This window comes from Panthera uncia (genome assembly GCF_023721935.1).
Source record: "Panthera uncia isolate 11264 chromosome A1 unlocalized genomic scaffold, Puncia_PCG_1.0 HiC_scaffold_17, whole genome shotgun sequence".
NCBI classification, from domain to species: domain Eukaryota; kingdom Metazoa; phylum Chordata; class Mammalia; order Carnivora; family Felidae; genus Panthera; species Panthera uncia.
This window is the reverse complement of record NW_026057577.1, coordinates 5692620-5716053: the sequence shown is the minus strand read 5'-3', so window position 1 is coordinate 5716053 and position 23434 is coordinate 5692620. Positions and strand designations below refer to the sequence as shown.

Here is a 23434-nt window from a genome sequence, read left to right as displayed (position 1 = left end):
CCATCAGCCCTCAGTTTTTTGTTTTTTTTTTTTTTTTAACGTTTATTTATTTTTGAGACAGAGACAGAGCATGAATGGGGCAGGGTCAGAGAGAGGGAGACACAGAATCCGAAACAGGCTCCAGGCTCTGAGCTGGCAGCACAGAGCCCGACGCGGGGCTCGAACTCACGGTCCGCGAGATCATGACCTGAGCCGAAGTCGGCTGCTTAACCGACTGAGCCACCCAGGCGCCCCTGTTCTCAGTTTTTAAGAGTCTCTTATGCTTTGGCTCTCTCCCACTCTAACCTCTCTCTCTCTTTTTTTTTTTTTTCCCTTCCCCTCCCCCATGGGTTCCTGTTAAGTTTCTCAGGATCTACATAAGAGTGAAAACATATGGTATCTGTCTTTCTCTGTATGGCTTATTTCACTTAGCATCACACTGTCCAGTTCTGTCCACGTTGCTACAAAGGGCCATATTTCATTCTTTCTCATTGCCACATAGTACTCCGTTGTGTATATAAACCACAATTTCTTTATCCATTCATCAGTTGATGAACATTTAGGCTCTTTCCATAATTTGGCTATTGTTGAGAGTGCTGCTATAAACATTGGGGTACAAGTGCCCCTATGCATCAGTACTCTTGTATCCCTTGGGTAAATTCCTAGCAGTGCTACTGCTGGGTCATAGGGTAGGTCTATTTTTAATTTTCTGAGGAACGTCCACACTGTTTTCCAGAGCGGCTGCACCAGTTTGCATTCCCACCCACAGGGCAAGAGGGTTCCTGTTTCTCCACATCCTTGCCAGCATCTATAGTCTCCTGATTTGTTCATTTTGGCCACTCTGACTGGCGTGAGGTGATATCTGAGTGTGGTTTTGATTTGTATTTCCCTGATGAGGAGTGACGTTGAGCATCTTTTCATGTGCCTGTTGGCCATCCGAATGTCTTCTTTAGAGAAGTGTCTATTCATGTTTTCTGCCCATTTCTTCACTGGATTATTTGTTTTTTGGGTGTGGAGTTTGGTGAGCTCTTTATAGATTTTGGATACTAGCCCTTTGTCCGATATGTCATTTGCAGATATCTTTTCCCATTCCGTTGGTTGCCTTTTAGTTTTGTTGATTGTTTCCTTTGCTGTGCAGAAGGTTTTTATCTTCATGAGTTCCCAACAGTTCATTTTTGCTTTTAATTCCCTTGCCTTTGGGGGTGGTACGGCTGAGGTCAGAGAGGTCTTTTCCTGTTTTCTCCTCTAGGGTTTTGATGGTTTCCTGTCTCACATTCAGGTCCTTTATCCATTTTGAGTTTATTTTTCACATAGTTTTAATTATAGAAGCTGTGTAATATGTAGTATTTTAATGGCTGGTAGGGCTAGTCTCTTTTTCACACCTCATTTTCATTATTTTTCTAGATCTTGTATGTTTATTTTTTTCACATGAACTTTAGTGTCATTTTGTCTAGCTCCCAGAAAATTGATTTTTATTCAGATTTTGATGATGTTGAGGTGTCATAACTAAGAACAAGGGATATTAAGTCCTCTTGTGTCTTTCAGGACCTATCATCTTGTTCATGTAGGTTTTGAATATTTCTTAAGTTTATTCTTAATTTATCATTTTCATGGCTAGGGTAAATAGGATTTTCTCATCCATTGTTTCTTCTAATGAGTTATTTTTTGTTTATCTGAAGCCTATTTTTGCATGTTAATGTTTATATCCTGCTACTTTGCTCAGTTATTCAGTTGTTTGGGGTGGTTTTATCATTAATTCTCTACAGTTTTCCAGGCATATTCTTACAGTAGCAATAAATAGAGATAGTCATGTTTCTTTTTCCACTTCTGCTTTTTTCTTCTGTAGCCCATTCACATTGGCTGATCCCTCTAGCAGAATGTTAGTCATATACATGGTGGGCAGCTTAGTTTGCCCCTGACCTTTGTAGGAATGTCTCTAGTGCTTCCTTTTTAGGTAGGGTGTTGATTTTAGCCCAGAGGTGTGATATTAGAGTTTTTAAATCAATAATCATTGAGCAGTTTGATTTGAGGAATGAGAGTCAGATGGTCTCCCCTCCACTCCTGCCCCTAAACTCTGGATGGAAGATGGAAATGAAATCTGTCAGATATGGAAGGGAAAGTGGGGTTCCCTTGCTTCCTCCTTTACAACATCACTTTCTACTTTCCCTTCAAACCACATTGCTTTTCTGAGGACACATGGACTCCTTTTGGAGTGAGGAGAGTATGTTGTCCTTCCCCATTCATCCCAGATTAGGAGATGGGCTGTTCTTTTCTAAGAGAGCTCTGGAGTCCACCTCCTGGGCTCCCTCCTCTCCCATCCTGCATTCCTCCCCCTAGGACAGCCCCATGCTTTTGTGATGAAGATTGGTTTTCTCTGTCTTCTCAGGTGCATGGCTGCTTCCTAATCCTGAGGTCCAGAGAAAGCATCCCTAGAGCTGTGGAAGTGAACTAGGCAAGCCAAGGGCAGCCTTGAGCCCCACCCTTGCCTGCCACCCCCTCGGGGGCCAGGATGCTGAAGAAGCAGTCTGCAGGGCTTGTGCTGTGGGGCGCCATCCTCTTTGTGGCCTGGAATGCCCTGCTGCTTCTTTTCTTCTGGACACGCCCAGCGCCTGGCCGGCTGCCCTCTGACAGTTCTCTGGATGATGATCCTGCCAGCCTCACCCGCGAGGTGATCCGCCTGGCCGAGGACGCGCAGGTGGAGTTGGAAAGGCAGAGGGGGCTGCTGCAGCAGATCAGGGAGCATCATGCTCGGTGGAGCCAGAGGTGGAGGGTGCCCACTGCTGCCCCACCCATTCCACCGCGTGTGCCTGTGTCCTCACCACCAGCCGTGATCCCCATCTTGGTCATTGCCTGTGACCGCAGCACTGTCCGGCGCTGCCTGGACAAGCTGCTGCACTACCGGCCCTCGGCTGAGCACTTCCCCATAATCGTCAGCCAGGACTGCGGGCACGAGGAGACAGCCCAGGTCATCGCCTCCTATGGCAGTGCTGTCACGCATATCCGGCAGCCAGACCTGAGCAACATTGCGGTGCCCCCCGACCACCGCAAGTTCCAGGGCTACTATAAGATTGCACGGCACTACCGCTGGGCACTGGGCCAGGTCTTCCATAGGTTCAAGTTCTCAGCAGCTGTGGTGGTGGAGGATGACCTGGAGGTGGCGCCAGACTTCTTCGAGTACTTCCAGGCCACCTACCCGCTGCTGAAGGCTGACCCCTCCCTTTGGTGTGTGTCTGCCTGGAATGACAATGGCAAGGAGCAGATGGTGGACTCGAGCAAGCCAGAGCTGCTCTACCGCACAGACTTCTTTCCTGGCCTGGGCTGGCTGCTGTTGGCTGAGCTCTGGGCCGAGCTGGAGCCCAAGTGGCCCAGGGCCTTCTGGGATGATTGGATGCGCAGGCCTGAGCAGCGGCAGGGCCGGGCCTGTGTGCGACCTGAAATCTCCAGAACGATGACCTTTGGCCGCAAGGGTGTAAGCCACGGGCAGTTCTTTGACCAGCACCTCAAGTTCATCAAACTGAACCAGCACTTCGTGCCCTTCACCCAGCTGGATCTCTCATATCTGCGGCAGGAGACCTATGACCGAGATTTCCTTGCCCGTGTCTATGGGGCTCCCCTGCTGCAGGTGGAGAAAGTGAGGACCAGTGAGCAGAACGAGCTGGGGGAGGTGCGGGTGCAGTACACAGGCAGGGACAGCTTCAAGGCCTTTGCCAAAGCCCTGGGCGTCATGGATGACCTCAAGTCTGGTGTTCCCAGGGCTGGCTACCGGGGCATTGTCAGCTTCCTATTCCGGGGCCGCCGTGTCCACCTGGCTCCCCCACAGACCTGGGATGGCTATGATCCTAGCTGGAATTAGCGGTGCCTGTTCCTCCTGGGCTCCTTCCTTGCCATATCATGGGATGAGATGGGACCGTGTCCTTAGGCTGCATCGCCCTCTCTGTGTGTCTCTCTTGGGTACATTTATCTTTTTTTTTCTTTTTTTCTTCTTTTTTTGAGTGGCATTCAGAAGCACAGAGGATAAGGTGAGGGTTATTCTCCCATTCTCAAGGGGGGTGGATCACATCAGGGGAAACTTCCTGGGATATGTCGAGCAGTATTAAGCAAGAAACCACCGTGTGGTAGGGGAGAGACTTGGGCATGTTGGAGCCATAGACTTCCATGTTCCAGGTTTTCTCCTAGAGCATCTGCAGAGAGGTGAGCAACTTTAGTTCTCTTGACCAGCTCTCTTTCCCCTGTCCCGGCTCTTCCAGCCAGGGTGTGAGCTCACCTCCTATACCTGCTCCCCACCCCTACCTTCCCCCAATTTGAGGGGTTGCTGGGTTATTTGAAAAGGGGACTTATCTGTGGCCAAAATGAAACTAACCAAAGGGGTTTCATCATCAGAGTCTGGGTGGAGCTGTTAGGCTTTCAGGGTTTACTGCCACCTACTCTTATTTCTCTTCTACCCTTCTCCTTATCCCTGACCTCCTTTCTGCTCTTCTTTCCTTGCAGCTTAACAATTTGTGATTCTAAGATGAGAAGTTGAAGGGGGAAAGCAAGACGTCTCCTCAGTTTGTCTGCAGAAGTTGGGGGAAAGGTGGTAGGGGGAAAGCCTTGGTGTGCTGGGACATACCTCCCTCATCCTGCCTCAAAGAAACAGACTCTGTTCCTGGATCCTGACCTTTCTAGAAATTGATCCCTTCCCTTTTGCTCTAGGAGGTTCATGCTGGCTTTGTGGAAGAGAGATTAGCTCCTTGTGTCCCTTTTCCCCTGGGGTTTGGTGCACAGGCTCCTCCCTAAAGGTTGTGGTTTCTGGTGGCCTTCCCAGGGTGAGGTAGAACAGCCAAGACAGGATGGCTCCTGCCTCCCTCCGCTGTCTCCGGGGCATATCCTTATCTGCTCAGATTAGGATGAGGATGGCAAGTTGGAGAGCAATGTGTGTGTTTTTGCTTCTGGCCTGACCTCGGTTCATGGAAGAAAGTTGAAGCTACAGAATTATTTTCAAAAATAAAGGCTAAATTGTCCGAAAAACTGTGTGTATGTGTTTGTGTCCTAGCACAGGAGGAGGGGGTGGAGAGGTGATGGCTAGAGGAAGGAGGAAAAAGAAGGGAGAATAGGGACTGAGGGAAAGGGCTGGTTGGGCAAGAGGAAATGGATCAGCTAAAGGAAGGAAAGCAGATGACCGGAAGATGACAGCTGGGAGGGTTGGGTGTGAAAGAAAGGCCAGGCATGGAGGTGGAGAGGGTCTGAGGCTACAGTTCCCTTGCTGCTAATCTCTGGAGTTGGGCTGTGAACCTGTGGTGGGCTTGAGCTTGCTGTCAGCCTGAAAGCCTGGCCTGAGAACCCTGGCAGTCCCTGACAGAGTGGGTGCTGTGTGCTGGGTGCCCCCTGGTGGTCATGCATTTCCTGGGCATCCTCCTGGCCCTGGCCCTGAGCTCTGGATGCAGAGCTGATACCAGGTAAGCTCTGGCAGTGGCACTCAGAGTCCTGACCATGATCCCAGTGAGAATGCCTTTTTTTTTTTTTTTTTTTTCAACGTTTATTTTATTTTTGGGACAGAGAGAGACAGAGCATGAACGGGGGAGGGACAGAGAGAGAGGGAGACACAGAATCGGAAACAGGCTCCAGGCTCCGAGCCATCAGCCCAGAGCCCGACGCGGGGCTCGAACTCACGGACCGTGAGATCGTGACCTGGCTGAAGTCGGACGCTTAACCGACTGCGCCACCCAGGTGCCCCAGTGAGAATGCCTTTTATTGCCACCTACAATATACATGTAACTGATAAACATTTCCTAAAACTTATGTGTAATACATTGAGAGTTTCTGTTCTTCACTATTTTTACTTTTTTTAATGATTCATTAGTGGATTTAAAACCCTGAGTAGGTGGCTTTGCTGACAGATACCATTCTGGAGCTTTACACATGTGAGCTGTGGAGTGAATGGGGTCACCTGGGCACAAAGGGAGCAACTCTGGCCTCCTTTTTCCTGGGCTTAGGAATGTGGAGTGTGCTATGGGAACCAGGGTCAGACATTCATTTTAAACTTTCACATGTTTGTAGAACTAGTTTTGTCTTCCCATGTGCTCCTAGATGGATTACTTAACTCTGTTTTGGGAGGGAGATGCTCATTATCCATGATTTGCAGATAGGAAAAGAGGACCAGTGCAGCACCGGATCCTGCCTGACACAACACATTGGCTGCCAAACTCCATGTTCTTAGCACTAAATGTATTAAACAGTTATTCACCAGGTGGCTTGTTCTGAGCACTCTGTGATTAATATCAACTCATTTAATCCTCAAAGCAATTGTGGGTGGTAAGAACTGCTCCTGTTTTAGAGGTGACGAAATGGGCACATAGAGATTCCCTTGCCCCAAATCACCCACCTGGTCAGGATGGAGTGGTGGATTTGACTAGGGCCTGTGCTGTTAAGTATCACCTAATACTAGACTGTTCCTTTTATATCCTTTACTGCCTTCCTCCAAGAATGTCTTCTCAGGTTCCTTTGTACTCTGGCCTCCTCCCTCAGGCCCCAGAGTGGTGGATGGTACTGGACGTCCTGGCAAGCAGCACACAATCTGCCTGGGCTGGTAGCATGAGCAGTGGCAGCTCTCTGGGAGAGATTGCAGAGGAGATGCCAGTCTTAAAGATACAGACTGATTTCTCAGGTTTCTCCTGAAGCAAGGAGAACTTTCAGGGATCCCTGGTCCTGTTCCTCTTCTGGTCATCTTCAGGTGTGGTTCATGTGTGCAGGGCTGCTATCCATTAAGAACCATGATTCTGGAGCACCTGGGTGGCTCAGCTTGTTAAGCGTCTGAGTTTGGCTTAGGTCATGATCTCACAGTTCATGAGTTTGAGCCTCACATCCAGCTCTGCACTGACCTCAAAAAGCCTGCTTGGGATTCTCTCTCTCTCCCTCTCTCTGCTCCTCCCCTACTCCTACTTTCTCTTTCTCAAAATAAATAAATACACTTAAAAAAAAAAAAGAACCATGATCTTCCTGGGGATGTTACCAAATACAAAAGTACCATGTATTAAATGTTTCAGGATTAACCTTGAGTTCAGAGATTTAAAGGTAATTCCAAAAAGTTCATCTAGCTCACTGCAGCTCCCCTGCCAGGTAGGCCCTCCCTGAAACAGCCAGTGACCTACTGGTATGGCCAATGCAGGCTGTGCAGGTGGAGGGTCTGCCCGAGTGGCATCTGGGGTCTCAGCTGCCTACAGAAGGCCTTACAGGGATGCGGTGTGCATGTGGGCCCAGCAGCTGCTTGGGCCAGGCCACCACTGGCCTTAGCCTTGGCACTTCTGCCTCTGCCTGTGACCCATAGTCCTTCCTCCATTTCATGCCATCCTCCTGCTCCTGGTACCAAGAACCGCTGTTTCTGCCTTCTCTCCATGAGTCTCCCCTCCATCAGTCTCTTGGACTTTGCTCTTGTTAAATAACAGATATTCAAGAAAATTATAAAGATCTAATTGGCCTTATTGAATGATTCATGATCAGGCAGCATCCTGTCTAGCAAGTAGAAAGTTCTTAAAGGGCTATAGAAAGGGAAGGTTTTTAAAGGCAGGACAAGGAAGTCATAAACCAAAAAAAAAAAAAAAAAAAAAAAAAAAAAAAATTGGGGGGGCAAAGTCACCTCACTTTGGGGAACAAAAGGATCTTATTATTTAGATTACCTCATCAGTGCTGATCAGGAAATTCCAAACTGGTTAAGATTACATTCATGGGGAAGATTGAAACTGCAGTTAGGTTTGGTATTAAGCCCTCTTTGGTGTCATGGGATTAGCACAACTGACTCCATTTGGGATCTATTGTTTACTTTTAACAGCCTTCTCTCTTTTCTGGGTCATCCTGGGTCATCCTGGGTCATCTGGGTCATCACTTGTGGGGTGAGTCACCTTCAGTGTGGACAAATGGATGGTCTCTGACCATGCTCTCCCTGAGCTTTCAATTGACCCACACAGGTGTGTTCAGAATCCTGCCAGAGCTAAGGGGCAAAGGCTAGAGGTGGTACATGGGGACCAGGGCACAGTAGAGGACTTAGGAGAGGGAGCAGGGTCTGAGGCTGGGGCCCTGGCTGGGTTGGAAGGGTCTGTATTTAATGTCAGATACAATGCCCTTTTAAAATGAAAGGTATAGTTTACTTTTTTTCTAATTACAAAAACAATACATGTTCATTTCAGAAAAATCAGAAAGCAGATAATAAAAACATTCACACTTCCACATTCCCCCTCACCTCTGTTTATACATTATACATACCAGGTTTCTTTCTTGCATAAGTAAGTGAGTAAATAAATAAATAAATAAATAAAACATTTATTGATCAATAAAACCCACAGAAATACAGAAATATTTATTTAGCTTTATATGAGTTAAACACATATATACCCTATATATTATATCATAGCCATGTCAAATATTTACCTTCACCATAATTTTAATAATTTCCCCTTTTTCTTAATTATCTTTATAAATGATGGATTTCAGGGTTCCTGGCAGGATTTCTGTAGAGATCAGTGGTTTGCCTCCAGTGGGGCCCTTGAACCTCCATCTGTCCTCCTATCTACCCTCTGTCCAACCTGGGCAAGTCACAGAGAATTTATACTTGGAGCAGAGGCGAGGAGAGGAGTGCCACATCTTTTGTTTTGAGGCAGGAAGATGTGGCTTGGTGGTTTGGTCCTATCATGTGAAGGATGTAAGCTGAACCCAGCTCTGGCTCACTGCCTGTACATTGGACTCTGGATCAGCCATCTGTCGTGCCAGAGCCTCTTCCTGTGAGGACACTAGTGCCTCCCTTTGGGTTGATTGTGAAGATTAATATGTGTGAAAGCAACAGTTCAAGTCCTAGAGAAATCTCCATCTCTGGTGCTCTCTTTTACCCAGTTTCATCTTTGATCCTACCTTTTGTTCCCCTTTGTATGCATCTGGAGGAAGCAGAGTGATACAGGCATAGCTGTTGAGACAAAGGGCCCTTGGTGGTCCTGAGGCTGTTACTCCCTTCCACTGTCCCTTCAGCTCATTTGAAATCTGGCTCTTTATTCTAAAATGATAAGACAGTATATTGAACTTGATTTAGCTACTTACAGCAGAAAAGTCTAACCACAGTACCTTATGTAAGTGAGAGCTAGGTGGTGTAAGGCTGCAAGGTAGTTTCTGTGTCTTCTGTCTCTCTGTCTCACTCCTTAGCATGATGCTTCCCTCCTAGGTGTTACTCTGACTGCAGGAGCTCTGGCCATCATGCTTACATTTTAGGCAGGAAGAAAGAGAAAAGAAGAAGGGCAAAAGGTGGATTCTTGATGCAGTGTTCCTGGAAGTCAGCAACAGCCTGATTACAGCTCCCTGGCCAGAACTGGATCACACAGACATACCAGTCTGCTGGAAAAAGTAACTATTCAGCAGAATCAAATTATAATTCCTCTAAGGATAAAGGCAGTGACAATGTGGGAAATTTCAGGGCTTCTGGCACACCCTAGGCCTGGAAGAATGAACTTGTGACAGTGACAGAGAGGATTTGAGAGGGCAGGATGATGGGGAGGTTTTGAGGAGTGCATTAGGAGCCTTGACCCAGAGAGGATCAGAGTTTAAGACTCCTAGGGCCCTAATCCTAGCGGATTCTGTGAGAAGCATGGCCAATGTGCTTAAGGGGACTAGGCTTTCCCAGGGTCACACATGACATCTGAAATTCTTAAAGGCCACTTCACCCCAGAAATGCTTATTGACAAAGGAGCACATATTTTCTTTAGTGTTTTGAGAGTGTATACCTCACATCCTTCCTGGCCCCTTTGCCTGCTGGTTGCACTGTTGTGGGAGACCCTCCAGGAAAAGGGGCCTGGTACGTTCTGACTGATCCCCATTCTTTGTTATTATTCCTATCGCTCTTTCTTTCTAAGGGAAGGAGAAGTGATTTACATTCTTGTGACCATTGCCTAAGCCATGTACTCAAGGATCTGTGTGTCTCCAGAGATGCACTGTACACCTGTATTAAAAGTAGAGGACCTTTATCTGATAGGGTATTAGTCTGGCAGCTGGAAAAAGACCCAACATGATCATGGCCTAAATAAGATGGTCTATTTCTTACCTGCTCAAAAATCCAAGTGGTGTTTCTGGGCTACTACAGCATGTCCACACCCACCAGAGACTGTCTTTCATTTGTCATCCTACTATCTTCAACACGTGATTCCCAGCTCCCAAAGATGGTGCTCTGGCTCCAGTCAGGAAGGAGGAAAAGAGAAGAAGACAAGCCTCCTTTTTTTTTTTTTAGAATGAAACCCAGAATCTGTGTATAAGACCTTCCTTCATCTCCCACTCACAAGATCTTGCTCTTGTTCCCCAAATTTCAGGAGAGACTAAGGAAACAGAGTGGCAGCTATATGTTCAGCTAAAACTTATTTATTTATTTATTTATTTATTTATTTATTTAGAGTGCAAGTAGGAGAGGGGTGGGGGAGAGAGAGAGAGAGAGAGAGAGAGAGAGAGAGAGAGAGAAAATCCCAAGCAAGCTCCGTGCTGTCAACACAGAGCCCAATGCAGGGCATGATCCCATGAACTATGAGATCATGATCTGAGCCAAAACCAAGAATCAGACGCTTATCTGACTGAGCCACCCAGGCACCCCTAAAACTTCTCTTACCATGTAAGATGGGTCAGTCTTCTCTGGGCACAAGCAATACAGCAAAACCTGTCAAACACCCCTTCTTGAAGATAGTGTTTGCTTATTTTTCAAAGTTTCTATTTAGAAAAAAAGAGAAGCCCCTCAGCCCCAAATGGAGTAGGTGAGTGGTGATCAGGCCTCACTCAAGCCCTCAATGCCTTCCCAGAGGAAAATACTAGGAGCAACACACTTTTGGATCAGTCAGCTGGGCCCCCATAAAGCCATGCAGCAGGAGTGAGGTCAGATCATGAAAAGGGATGCAGTTGCTACCTGGTTTGCTGGACTGCTCAAGCTTGGAGCCACAAGCTATGTAGACCTGCTATGTAAGAAGTCTAATGGACCCTGAAACTGCCTTGCCAGAGAGGCACAGCCATGTGAGTGAGCTATCTTTTATACCCAGCTGGGAGCCTTTAGGTGTCTGCAGCTCTGGCCAGCATCTGAGTGTAACTACATGGGACACCCAAATTGACAACTACCCTGTCAACCCTTTCTGAATTGATGACCCACAAATAGTGAGCAAAAATCAAATGGTTGTTTTATGATGCTAAGTTTTGGGGTAATTTGTCAAGTGACAATATTACCCAGTATGCTTAGGTACTATGTTCTGTCATTGAAATGTTAGAAGAGTTTATGTAATCAGAAGGGAATTTTTAAACAAATGCTTTGAGAATAAGATTTTTAAAGCATTTATTCATCAATACTAGGAGTGAGAGTATCATTATCTAAGAGACTGGTTCTACTATTTAGATAGAAGTGATCTTTGAATTAATCGATGTGAATCTTTTTTTCTCCCAAAACTTTTCTCAATTTCATATTCAAGATATTCCCCAAAGTTTTATTATGAAAATTCTCAAACCCAGAGAAGTTGAAAGGCAAAGTACCAAGAAGTCTCATATAGATGATAGGACAATTAATATTTGTCATATGACAAATACATATAATTTTCTGTACCAGTTGACAGAAAGTTGATGAATGAATTTTATTTTCAAATAACCTTTTTTTCCTGTTCATATAAGTAATATATACTCATAGTATAGGTCTTGTAAAATATAGAAAAATAAATAGAAAATAATACACTCCTCCAAAATAAACTCTTCTAGATCTGAAAAGAAAAGGAAAGAAAAGAAAAGAAAAGAAAAGAAAAGAAAAGAAAAGAGAGGAAAAGAAAAAGGAAAGAAAACGAAGTTTACCCATAACTCAACTAACTTGATGGTTTGTTGAGCAAGTTTCTTCTCTGAATTTGGTCTTTCTTGGGCAGGGGTGCCCTCTACTGACAGCTGGGTGAATTGTCAGGTATTGGGATTTTGATTTACATAGTCTCTTCTGGGTTTGAGTTGTTGACTCCTCAGACTCCTTACTTGTGGATGAATGAAGAAAGTTGAGTTTCTGAAACTGCAGAACAGAGCCCCATGGCCCCATACCTGGGGGTTTTATCAAGATTTGGGAGAGGCCTCACCTCGAAAACCTAGTCTGACTTGCCTGTTTTGACTATATTACTCCCTTGAATTGAGGCCCAAAATGATGGACACAGGCTCCAGTCCAGTCCATGGCAGTTCTCCACTCCAGGATGACAGATATGTGTGGTTCCAAACACCTGTCTTCCCAGACCAAACTAATGATTTTCTTAGATTCTTTTTCTTAGATTCTTTTTCTGTTTCTTCTTTGGTTCATCCTTTTTATCCCTTTTTCTCTAATCATGGCTTTTTAAAAAATGTTTATTTTTGAGAGAGAGAGAGAAAGAGAGAACAAGTGGGGGAAGGGCAGAGAGAGGGGGAGACACAGAATCCCAAGCAGGCTCCAGGCTCTGAGCTGTCAGCGCAGAGCCCCACATGGGGCTCGAACTCACAAACTGTGAGATCATAATCTGCGCAGAAGTCACACGCTTAACTGACTGAGCCATCCAGGTGCCCCCAGTCAGGTCTTGTTTATACTTTGCACCTCCTGGGTCCTCTGGAATAAATTCATTTCACTTTTTTGTTCTTTTATCTACCAACTTATGTCTCATTGAATATTAGCATATTCAAGTATTCACATTTATATAACAAGGTCTCTATAAGATTTATAAAAAGAATATCACTTCTCTCCATCTCTTTCCCAACTCAGTATTTAGCCTGTTTCTTTTCAAGTTCCAAATAGCCATCACACTGAGCTCATATTTAATTACCTTGTCTGCCTCCATCCCATGTGAGACAGGAACTGAAGTGATTTTACAGGTAAATGAATAAAGTAAATTTCAAGGTTTACTGTCATACTCTTTCTAGCAGGGGAAATTTAAGGGATAGTTTGGCTTTGATAGGAGTGTGGTGAGTGGAGTGAAAGAGGGAAGGAGGCATTTGAAGATCACAAAAACTGGAAGCATCAATCTAGAGCGGGCTAAAGTCCAATGAAGAGATAGGACTACAACTACATCGCTCTCAGATTTTTTGGCCAAAAGTCTTCTCATTGCCTCATTTTTTCTACTTCAGACAGCTCCTTCCCAAATGTCTCCAGAACCTCTTGCTATGGAATGTGTAACAGTACTGAGCTCTCTGCTCTTTTGGTCATCCAGAGAACCAAGATGTGATGTCTAGAAGAGATGTCTCTCACAGTGCTCTCCATTTAAGCTAACCAGGACCTGCTGTCATCTTCCCTCTGCTAAATAACTTCCCTCTTAAGTATCTGACCTCTGCTACTGCCCACAATGTCATACCAGTTTTCAATGGGTCCCAAACAACTTCCCTGACCCAGTCCACACAGAGTTTTTTGAATTCCAAATATGTGGAAATAAAAATGAGCCCGGTCTAGACAGGTCTCAGATCCCTCATTAAAATTAAATGTAGTCATCTGAATATGCCTTTAAGAAGTGAAAAAAAAAAAACAAGTCACAAGCTACAAAATAACCATTGTAATATATATTACTGACAGGGATTAAAACAAAGGATAAAGAACTTTTACAGATTCAGAAGTATTCAAACATATTTTCCAGTCGAAAAAGGGCAAAAGACATGACACATGTAATTCTGAAAAGAGGAAAAGTTTTTAGCCTGTAAATATATGAAGTTATCCCTAATTACTTTATTAATCAGGGAAAACCAAAACCACTTTAAGGTAATTTTTATAGACATTTCGTTGATAAAAATTGGTATTTGGTGTGGGGACAGGACAGTGCAGAATTTCGGGACAGGGTACAATACACATATGTAAATTGTTAGAAATATGTAGTTCTTGTGTCAGTGTTCATTATATTATAGATAGATAAACTAATTCACACACAAATAAAACATGATGTAGTACTCTATTATTAAAGATGAAGAGGAGAATGCATATCAAAGGTGAACCATGAACCAGCAGGTTACTCTTGGATTTCTTGCAGGAGCAGGTAAATAGAAGGAAGTACCGTTTAGAGTTATGGGGAAAATTTGAGAAATGAATTGTGTGAGGATAATGAATTAACCTTTGTACATTAAAAAAAAATTTGTTTAAGTAATCTCTACACCCAACATGGGACTTGAGCCCACAACACTGAGATCCAGAGTCTCATGCTCCAGCAACTGAACCAACCAGGTTCCCCACCTTTGAACAATTTTTATTTTGAGTTGCCTATGTGAACATCCAGTGAGTAAGTCTAATCTATGGGTAAAGATCTCAGAGGAGAGGTCTAGGATGGAAAAATAAATTTGCAGGTCAAAACCATGAAAAGTGAGTTGTGTTTGCAACATTTAGAACTCAGACATGGATAAGGCCATGCAAGCTTTTTCATACACTGGCCATTTGGATATCCTCTTTTGGAAAGTGTTCAAATCTTTGCCCTGTTTTAAAAAATGGGGTGTTTGTCTTTTGATTTATAAATGTTTAAACAAACATATCCTGGAGGTGCCTGGGTGGCTCAGTCGGTTAAGTGTCTGACTTCAGCTCAGGTCATGATCTCGCGGTTTGTGGGTTCGAGCCCCACATCGGGCTCTGTGCTGATAGCTTGGAGCCTGGAGCCTGCTACGGATTCTGTGTCTCCCTCTTTCTGTCTCTGCCCCTCCCCTGCTCATGCTCTGTCTCTCTCTGTCTCTCAATAATAAATAAATGTTAAAAAATTTTTTAAACATATTCTGGATACAACATCTTTGTTGTTTATACCTACTGCACATATATATTCTTAGTCTGTGGCTTCCCTTCTCAGTGGTGATTTTGATAAACAGAAGTTCTTAATTTGATTGAAGATGAGTGCTTTGTTAAATCAACAAAACACTAATAGACATTATTATATACAAATATACTTGATATTAGTAAAATGATAAGGATCTTTTCAGAATGTACTTTTTTTTTTTTACCAGATACATTTTTTTAATAGAATAGTTAGAGAATAAATAGGTAGGATTTGCCATGAGCTCTGAGTTCATGAGCTCAGTCAGCAAGCATGCTAGAACATGCTAGAACTTCTTTCTCCTCTGGATAAGTGTCAATTGACAAATCCAGGTGGATTACCCACATGGACTAACTGCTCTTCTTACCTCTCCCCGCCTTTCCCATAACACACCCTGAACTTTAAATAGTTTCCAGCCTTCTCTTTCGGTGAAGTTGAAATCAGTTCATGCAGGACCCTCCTTCCTATTTCAAAATCTATTATTGAATAAAACTTTTAACTTGTATCTGGCTTTATCTTGGATAGTACTCTGGCAAGAAGGAATATAATTACAGAAAGAAGGCATGGAATGAAAAGAAGTGGTGAGCATAGATATTAATAAATGAGGTAATTTAAGTAATGTAAATTTAATGTAAAATTACTAATTGATGTGTTTAAATAATCTTATTGAGTTAAGCTAACATTCAAGAAGAATAAATAAGATTGGGAAGGAGTTATTGGGTAATTAAAGTGCATTAAAGCCCCTATTGGGAGGATAATAGTAATAATGAAGAACTTTATCAGAAAAAAAATCATATATATACATATAAAATTCAAGGGTGGTTCCAGTTCAGGGTAACATGGAATGAGCTGCCTCTATTCTGTCTTTCAGACAGAGTTAAGAGAGCTGAACACAATTATAAAGCCTGGACAAATTGCATTTACCAGCTACTTGAAAACACTAAAAAGTAAATAGGCAGATTAGGGAAGAAGAGCAAAGTTCAGTGTACTTGGAACTAACCTTGAGTTCATTATTTTCCCCCTTCTGTTATCCTCCAACTTTAATGTACTACAACCCCTGCCAAACCCCAAAAACAAGACTAAACCTGCATCCAAACATAAGGCCTAAGTATGAAAACTTATAAATGCACCAAAATCATAGTATAAAATACCAGTATAACACCTCGATCCACAGCTCTCTATCGATATGCAACCTTGGGCTCTAATTTGTCCCCATTGAGCAATATTCTCCCACAACCAACCCCATCAACCAACTAACTAACCCAACACCCCCTGTTAATGTAGCTTAAATACACAAAGCAAGGCACTGAAAATGCCCAGATGAGTCGCCAGACTCCATAAACACAAAGGTTTGGTCCTAGCCTTTCCATATTAATAGGATCCATATTAATAGGATCACACATGCAAGCCTCCCACACTGGTGAAAATGCCCTCTAAATCATTAATGATCTAAAGGAGCAGGTATCAAGCACATGACTGCTGTAGCTCATGACACCTTGCTTAGCCACACCCCCACGGGATACAGCAGTGATAAAAATTAAGCCAAGAATGAAAGTTTGACTAAGCCATATTAAACAAGTGTTGGTAAATTTCGTGCCAGCCACCGCGGTCATACGATTAATCCGAACTAATAGACCTACCACGTAAAGCATGTTATAGAGAAAACCCACACTAAAGTTAAATGTTAACTAGGCTGTAAAAAGCTACAGCTAACATAAAAATACAACACGAAAGTAACTTTAATATCTCCGACCACAGGATGGCTAAGACCCAAACTGGGATTAGATACCCCACTATGTTTAGCCCTAAACTTAGATAATTAGCCAAACAAATTTATCCACCAGAGAACTATTAGCAACAGCTTAAAACACAAAGGACTTGGTGGTGCTTTATATCCCCCTAGAGGAGCCTGTTCTATAATCAATAAACCTCAATACCTCTTGCTAATCCAGTGTATATACCGCCATCTTCAGCAAACCCTAAAAAGGAAGAAAAGTAAGCACAAGTATCTTAACATTAAAAAGTTAGGTCAAGGTGTAACTTATGAGGTGGGAGTAATGCGCTACATAGTCTACATTAGAATATTTTCCACGAAAGTCCTTATGAAACTAAGAACTAAAGGAGGATTTAGTAGTAAATTGAGAATAGAGATCTCAATTGAATTGGGCCATGAAGCACACACACACTGCCCATCACCCTCCTCAAGTGACAAAACTCAAAGACAACCTATTCAAACTATAAAAACCACAAGAGGAGACAAGTCGTTACAAGGTAAGCATACAGGAAACTGTGCTTGGATAAACAAGATGTAGCTTAAAGCATCTGGCTGACAGAAGATTTCATATCAAACTGACCATCTTGAGCCAAAACTAGCCCAAACAACTATAAATTCAACTAATATAGGATAATAAATCAAAACATTTAGTTAAATCTTAAAAGTATAGGAGATAGAAATTTAACTTGGCTCTATAAAGTATCATAAGGGAAAGATGAAAGAAAAATTAAAAGCCCTACACAGCAAAGATTACCCATGGTCCCTTTTGTGTAATGAATTAGCTAGAACAACCTAACAAGGAGAACTTAAGCTAGCTGCCCCCTGCCCCAAACCAGATGAGCTACTTATGAACAATCTTTACAGGATGAACTCATCTATGTTGCAAAATATTGAGAAGATTTGTAGGTAGAGGTGAAAAGCCTAATGAGCCTGGTGATAGCTGGTTACCCAGAACAGAATTTTAGTTCAACTTTAAACTTACCTAAAAACCTCAAAATTCTCATGTAAATTTAAAATATAATCTAAAAAGATACACCTTTTTAGAACTAGGATACAACCTTTTTTAGAGAGTAAGCATAAACACCAACCATAGTCACCTTAAAAGCAGCCATCAATTAAGAAAGTAGACACTGGGTACAGACCTGTTCCAAGAGAAATGCTTTAGTTCTGGCTCATGGATGAGAAAAGGAGCTCCCGATGCTCTAGAAAAGTACAGAAATCCTCCTTTTCTACTCCATTCTTTCATGCTCAGTCCTCAAGTAAGATTTGGCAACAGTTGAGGCTTCACGGAAGCTTAGAATAGGAGCCAATACCTTGAGGGATGGGAAACTTAACTCTCTGTGTTATAAGACAAAAATACATTTGGTCTTTTTGTCTCCAGGCACAAATCTCCTAAAACCCTTGGAATTTCCTGAGTGATAGGAATGTCTTTTGTTATTCAAAATGAGCCCCTTTCAATCACACCTGAGTTTATGTTAATGAGGTGATTTAAAGTAGGGTTCTAGATAGCTTCAGGACAGATGGAGCAGATCCCTAGAAAGAAAATAGATTGGAGGGAGTTAAGATCCCAGAGAAGTAGGGAGACCTGGAATTTCCTTCTCCCTTAAGCATGGGTGTATTGCAGTCAGATCACTTGGAATACCCAGGAAATCGATCTGCAGAGCAGCAGAAGGATCTCCAGAAATGGAGGGAGATAGCCTGTCAGGATCAAGGTGCATATATGTGAATTGGGGGAGATAAAACATCATAGCCACAGAGGGGAGGGAAAAGACACAGGGGAGTGGAAAGACATGGAGTGAAAGAGAGAAGGGTTGTGAAAATGTGGCACTGAGTTAGCACAAGAGGAAAACCTCTCTGGACCACAGACTGGGGAATGAGAAGTATGGAGAGTGCCAGTTCTTTTTGGCAAACATCCTTTGGACCTGAAACTTGGAGGGTTTGAAAGTGTGCAACTTTCTCCGGAGATGAGCCTTGGCACACTGTTCTGGGGAGGAGGGAGTTGTTTCCTGGAGTGCATAGCTTGGGGTAGAGATCTCTGTAGTGCACTGGGAGAGACCAGACCCCCTCCCAGAGTACTTTTGGAAGAGTGGTTATTGCCTCTCTATAGACAAAAGACCCAGCAGGTGCCAGCCTTTCATCAGCAGGTTTGAGAGGCTGAACCTGGAAAAATACAAAGATAAAGAGAGAAGGGTCTGTGTGGTGTGGGGGCCTTTAAGACATGAGGTTTTGACTCCCAGCTGAAAGCCAAGTGGAAGGTGCAGGATAACTGTAGTGCAGGGCAAGCAGGCCACCCTTGCTATTCTATGAGGGCTGCCTGAATGGTATGGGTTGAGAGCCCCAATCCAGGGATAAGAGATCGGAGTGAGTCCATTTTTCCCTCCAACGCCAATTAGGGTGAGACTTCAGAGAGCAGCACAGTGACCCCCAGTGGAGGTGGGACAAGCTTACACCAAACCCCACCCCTCCATGCCTGGCAACTGCTTATTTACCCGAGCTGGAGCAAGATTGACTGACCAAACTCAGCCAGTCTTTCTTCCACACCAGCACAGCCACCAGCCCCAGGGACCAACAGACAACTGGGCTTTTTTTTTATTATTAAAAAAATTAAAAAAAATTTTTTTTCTTTTGTTTCCCTCCCTCTTCTTTTTTTCTTTTGGAATCAGGCTCATAGTTTCTGATTTGTTTTTTTTGTCAATTCTTATTATATAAATATATATACATATATATTTGATCAGGCATTTTTATTTTGTTCTTTTTCCATCTTTTCTCTTCTTTCTTTATTTTCCTTTCTTTTTTTTTTTTTTTAACGTTTTTTATTTATTTTTGGGACAGAGAGAGACAGAGCATGAACGGGGGAGGGGCAGAGAGAGAGGGAGACACAGAATCGGAAACAGGCTCCAGGCTCCGAGCCATCAGCCCAGAGCCTGACGCGGGGCTCGAACTCACGGACCGCGAGATCGTGACCTGGCTGAAGTCGGACGCTTAACCGACTGCGCCACCCAGGCGCCCCTATTTTCCTTTCTTTTTATCTGGAATAAGTCTTATAGTTTTTTGATTCTCTGGTTTTCCTTTCTCCCCTTTCCTTTTTCTCTTTTTATGGAATCAGGCTTTCCTCCATCCTTTCCCCCCCAGGGTTACTTTAACAAACAAATCAAAGCACAAGTAGTTAAAGGTCTGAACACTGCACCACTACAAGCAAGGAGGAGCTCAGCAGAGGACGGACCAGTGAGAAAGAGCAGCCAAAGTGCAACAACAGAATGAATGCAACATACACCAGACACACTTCCTGGAGTTCCAGGCCCTGGACAGTGTACAGACCCTTTTTAATATAGTAGTACTCTCAGGTGCAAGACACATAGCAAACTTTTAAAACATGGAAAAGACAGAAACAGCCAAAATGACAAGCTGGAGAAATTCTCCCCAAAAGAAAGGTCAATAAGAAATCACAGCCAGAGAACTGCTCAAAACAGATATAAACAATATATCTCAACAAGAATTTAGTATAATGGTCATAGGACTAATAGCTGCTCTTGAAAAAAGCATAGAAAACACAAGAGAACCCCTGCCTGCAGAGATCAAAGACCTAAGAACTTCACTGGATGAATTAAAAAATGCTATACCTTCTTTGATCTTTGCCGCAGCAATTTCTTACTCAATACGTCTCCCAAGGCAAGGGAAGCAAAAGCAAAAATGAACTACTGGGACCTCATCAAAATAAAAAAACTCTGCACAGCAAAGGAAACAATCAGCAAAACTAAAAGGCAACGGACAGAATGGAAGAAGATATTTGCAAATGACATATCAGATAAAGGGTTAGTATCCAAAATCTATAAAGAACGTATCAGACTCAACACCCAAAAAACAAATAATCCAGTGAAGAAATGGGCAAAAGACATGAATAGACACTTCTTCAAAGAAGACATCCAGATGGCCAACCGACACATGAAAAAATGCTCAACCTCACTCATCATCAAGGAAATACAAATCAAAACCACCATGAGATATCATCTGACACCTGTCAGAATGGCTAACATTAACAACTCAGGCAACAACAGATGTTGGTGAGGATGCAGAGAAAAAGGATCTCTTTTGCATTGTTGGTGGGAATGCAAGATGGTGCAGCCACTCTCAAAAACAGTATGGAGGTTCCTCAAGAAACTAAAAATAGAACTACCCTATGACCCAGCAATTGCACTACTAGGCATTTATCCACAGGATACAGGTGTGCTGTACCCCGTGCAGCCCCATATTTATAGCAGCACATGCACCCCCATATTTATAGCAGCACTATTTACAATAGCCCCCATATTTATAGCACACATGCACCCCCATATTTATAGCAGCACTATTAACAATAGCCTAAGTATGGAAAGAGCCCAAATGTCCATCAATGGATGAATGGATAAAGAAAATGTGGTATATATATATATATATATATATATATGCAATGGAGTATTACTCGGCAATCAAAAGTATTGACATCTTGACATTTGCAACTACGTGGATGGAACTAGAGGGTATTATGCTAAGTGAAATTAGTCAGTCAGAGAAAGACAAAAATCATATGACTTCACAGATATGAGTACTTTAAGAGACAAAACAGATGAACATAAGGGAAGGGAAACAAAAATAATATAAGAACAGTGAGGGGGACAAAGCAGAAGAGACTCATAAATATGGAGAACAAACTGAGGGTTACTGGAGGGGTTGTGGGAGGGGAGATGGGGGTAAATGGGTAAGAGGCACTAAGAAATCTACTCCTGAAATCAATGTTGCACTATATGCTAAGTAATTTGGATGTAAATTAAAAAAAATAAAAAATTAAATTAAAAAAAAGTACTAATATTAATCAAAATGCTTCTACCAACATCAAATGACTGTAAATTGTTACCCCTCCTTTTTACATATACTATATCTATTCAATTCCAATCACCATAACAGCTATAATATTTCATCTATTATATAAATACACTCCACTTTGAGCACATTTTAGAAAACTGCCGTGTGTTGAAGTCATGATAGTATAAAATAGAAATTCAATGCTATTAAATGACAATTGAATTATGAATTATAATCTATACATAATAATGATTTTATAGAGCAAAAGAAAACTCAGCATGTATTTTGGGTTCATAAAATAAATAATATGCTTTACCTTGATATCCTGTAAAATGGTTCCTATTTTAACAAATGACTAGCAAATAAAGTGTTTAAGCTTAGGTTAAAAAAATGTTAGCTCTGAAAATATCTTTTAATAAAATGAATTTTTATCACTAAAAAAAAATGTTATACCTGAGATGGAAAATAAACTAGACACAGTGGCAGTGAGAACTGAAGAAGCAGAGGAGAGAATAGGTGAAATAGAAGATAAAATTATGGAAAATAATGAAGCTGAAAAAAGAGGGAAAGAAAATTACTAGATCATGAGGGGAGAATTGGCGAACTAAGTGACTTCATGAAATGAAACAATATCTGTATCACAGGAGTCCCAGAAGAAGAAAAGCGAGAAAAGGGGGCAGAAGGTTTATTTGAACAAATTATAACTGAAAAGTTCCCTAAAGTGGGGAAGGATGCAGGCATAGAAGTCCAAGAGGCACAGAGAATTCCCTTCAAAATCAACAAAAACATGTCAACACCATGACATATCATAGTGAAACTGGCAAAATACAAAGATAAAGAGAGATTCTGTAAGCAGCTAGGGACAAATGGTCCTTAACATACGAGGGTAGACTCATGAGGTTAATAGCAGACCTGTTCACTGAAACGTGACAGGCCAGAAGAGAGTGGCAAGAAATAGTCAATATGCTGAATAGGAAAAATATGCAGCCAGAATCCTTTATCCACCAAAGCTGTCATAAAGAATATAATATAAACTTCTCCAGGAAAACAAAAACCAAAGGATCCTGTTGACCATTAAATCAGCCCTGAAAGAGATTCTAGGGAGACTCTGTGAGGGAAAAGCAGCAAAAATTACAAAGGACCAGAGCATCACCACAAACAGCAACTCTACAGATAACACAATGACATTAAATTCATATCTTTCAATAATCACTCTAATTGTAAATGGACTAAATACCCCAATCAAAAGACATAGAGTTTCAGAACGGATAAAAAACCAAGATCCATCTATATACTGCCTACAAGAGACTCATTTTAGATCTAAGAACACATGCAGATTGAAAGTGAGGGGATGGAGAACAATCTATCATGCTAATAGAAGCTAAAATAAAGATGGAGTAGCCATACTTATATCAGACAAATTAGATTTTTACAACAAAGACTGTAACAAGAGATGAAGAAGGGCATTATATCATAATTAAGTGGTCTATTGATCAGGAAGAGCTAACAATTGTAAATATTTATGCCCCCAATGTGGAAACCCAAATATATAGATCAATTAATCACAAACATAAGCAAACTTATTGATAATAATACCATAATTGTAAAAGACTTTATTTTTTTATTTTTAAAAATTTTAAAAATGTTTTTATTTATTTTTGAGACAGAGACAGAGCATGAGCAGGGGAGGGGCAAAGAGAGAGGGAGACACAGAATCCAAAGCAGGCTCCAGGCTCTGAGCCGTCAGTACAGAGCCCAATGTGGGGCTCGAACTCACGGACTGTGAGATCATGACCTGAGCTGAAGTCGGACGCTCAACCGACTGAGCCACCCAGGTGCCCCTGTAAGAGACTTTAAAACTCCACTCACAGAAATGGACAGATCATGTAAGTAGGAACTCAACAAGGAAACAATGGCTATGAATTACACATTGGACCAGATGGACTTAAAATATATCTTCCGAATATTTCATCCTAGAGCATCAGAATACACATTCTTGTCAAATGCACATGGAACATTCTTCAGAAGAGATCACATATTGGGTCACAAAACAGCCCTTAACAGGTACAAAAAGATTGAGATCAAACCATACATATTCTCA

General features: G+C 42.4%; 1 protein-coding gene across 7 annotated transcripts in view; it reads left to right on the top strand.

Annotated features, from left to right (window-relative positions):
* MGAT1 (alpha-1,3-mannosyl-glycoprotein 2-beta-N-acetylglucosaminyltransferase) overlaps window positions 1–4986 on the top strand; it is a 20519-nt gene extending 15533 nt beyond the window's left edge. For all 7 annotated transcript variants that reach the window (XM_049648366.1, XM_049648367.1, XM_049648363.1 and 4 more), the window contains one exon: window positions 2366–4986. In XM_049648366.1, the coding sequence (XP_049504323.1) occupies window positions 2489–3832 (1344 nt within the window). In that variant the 5' untranslated portion in view covers window positions 2366–2488 and the 3' untranslated portion in view covers window positions 3833–4986. The remainder of the gene's footprint in view (window positions 1–2365) is intronic.
* The last annotated feature ends 18448 nt before the right edge of the window (window positions 4987–23434 follow it).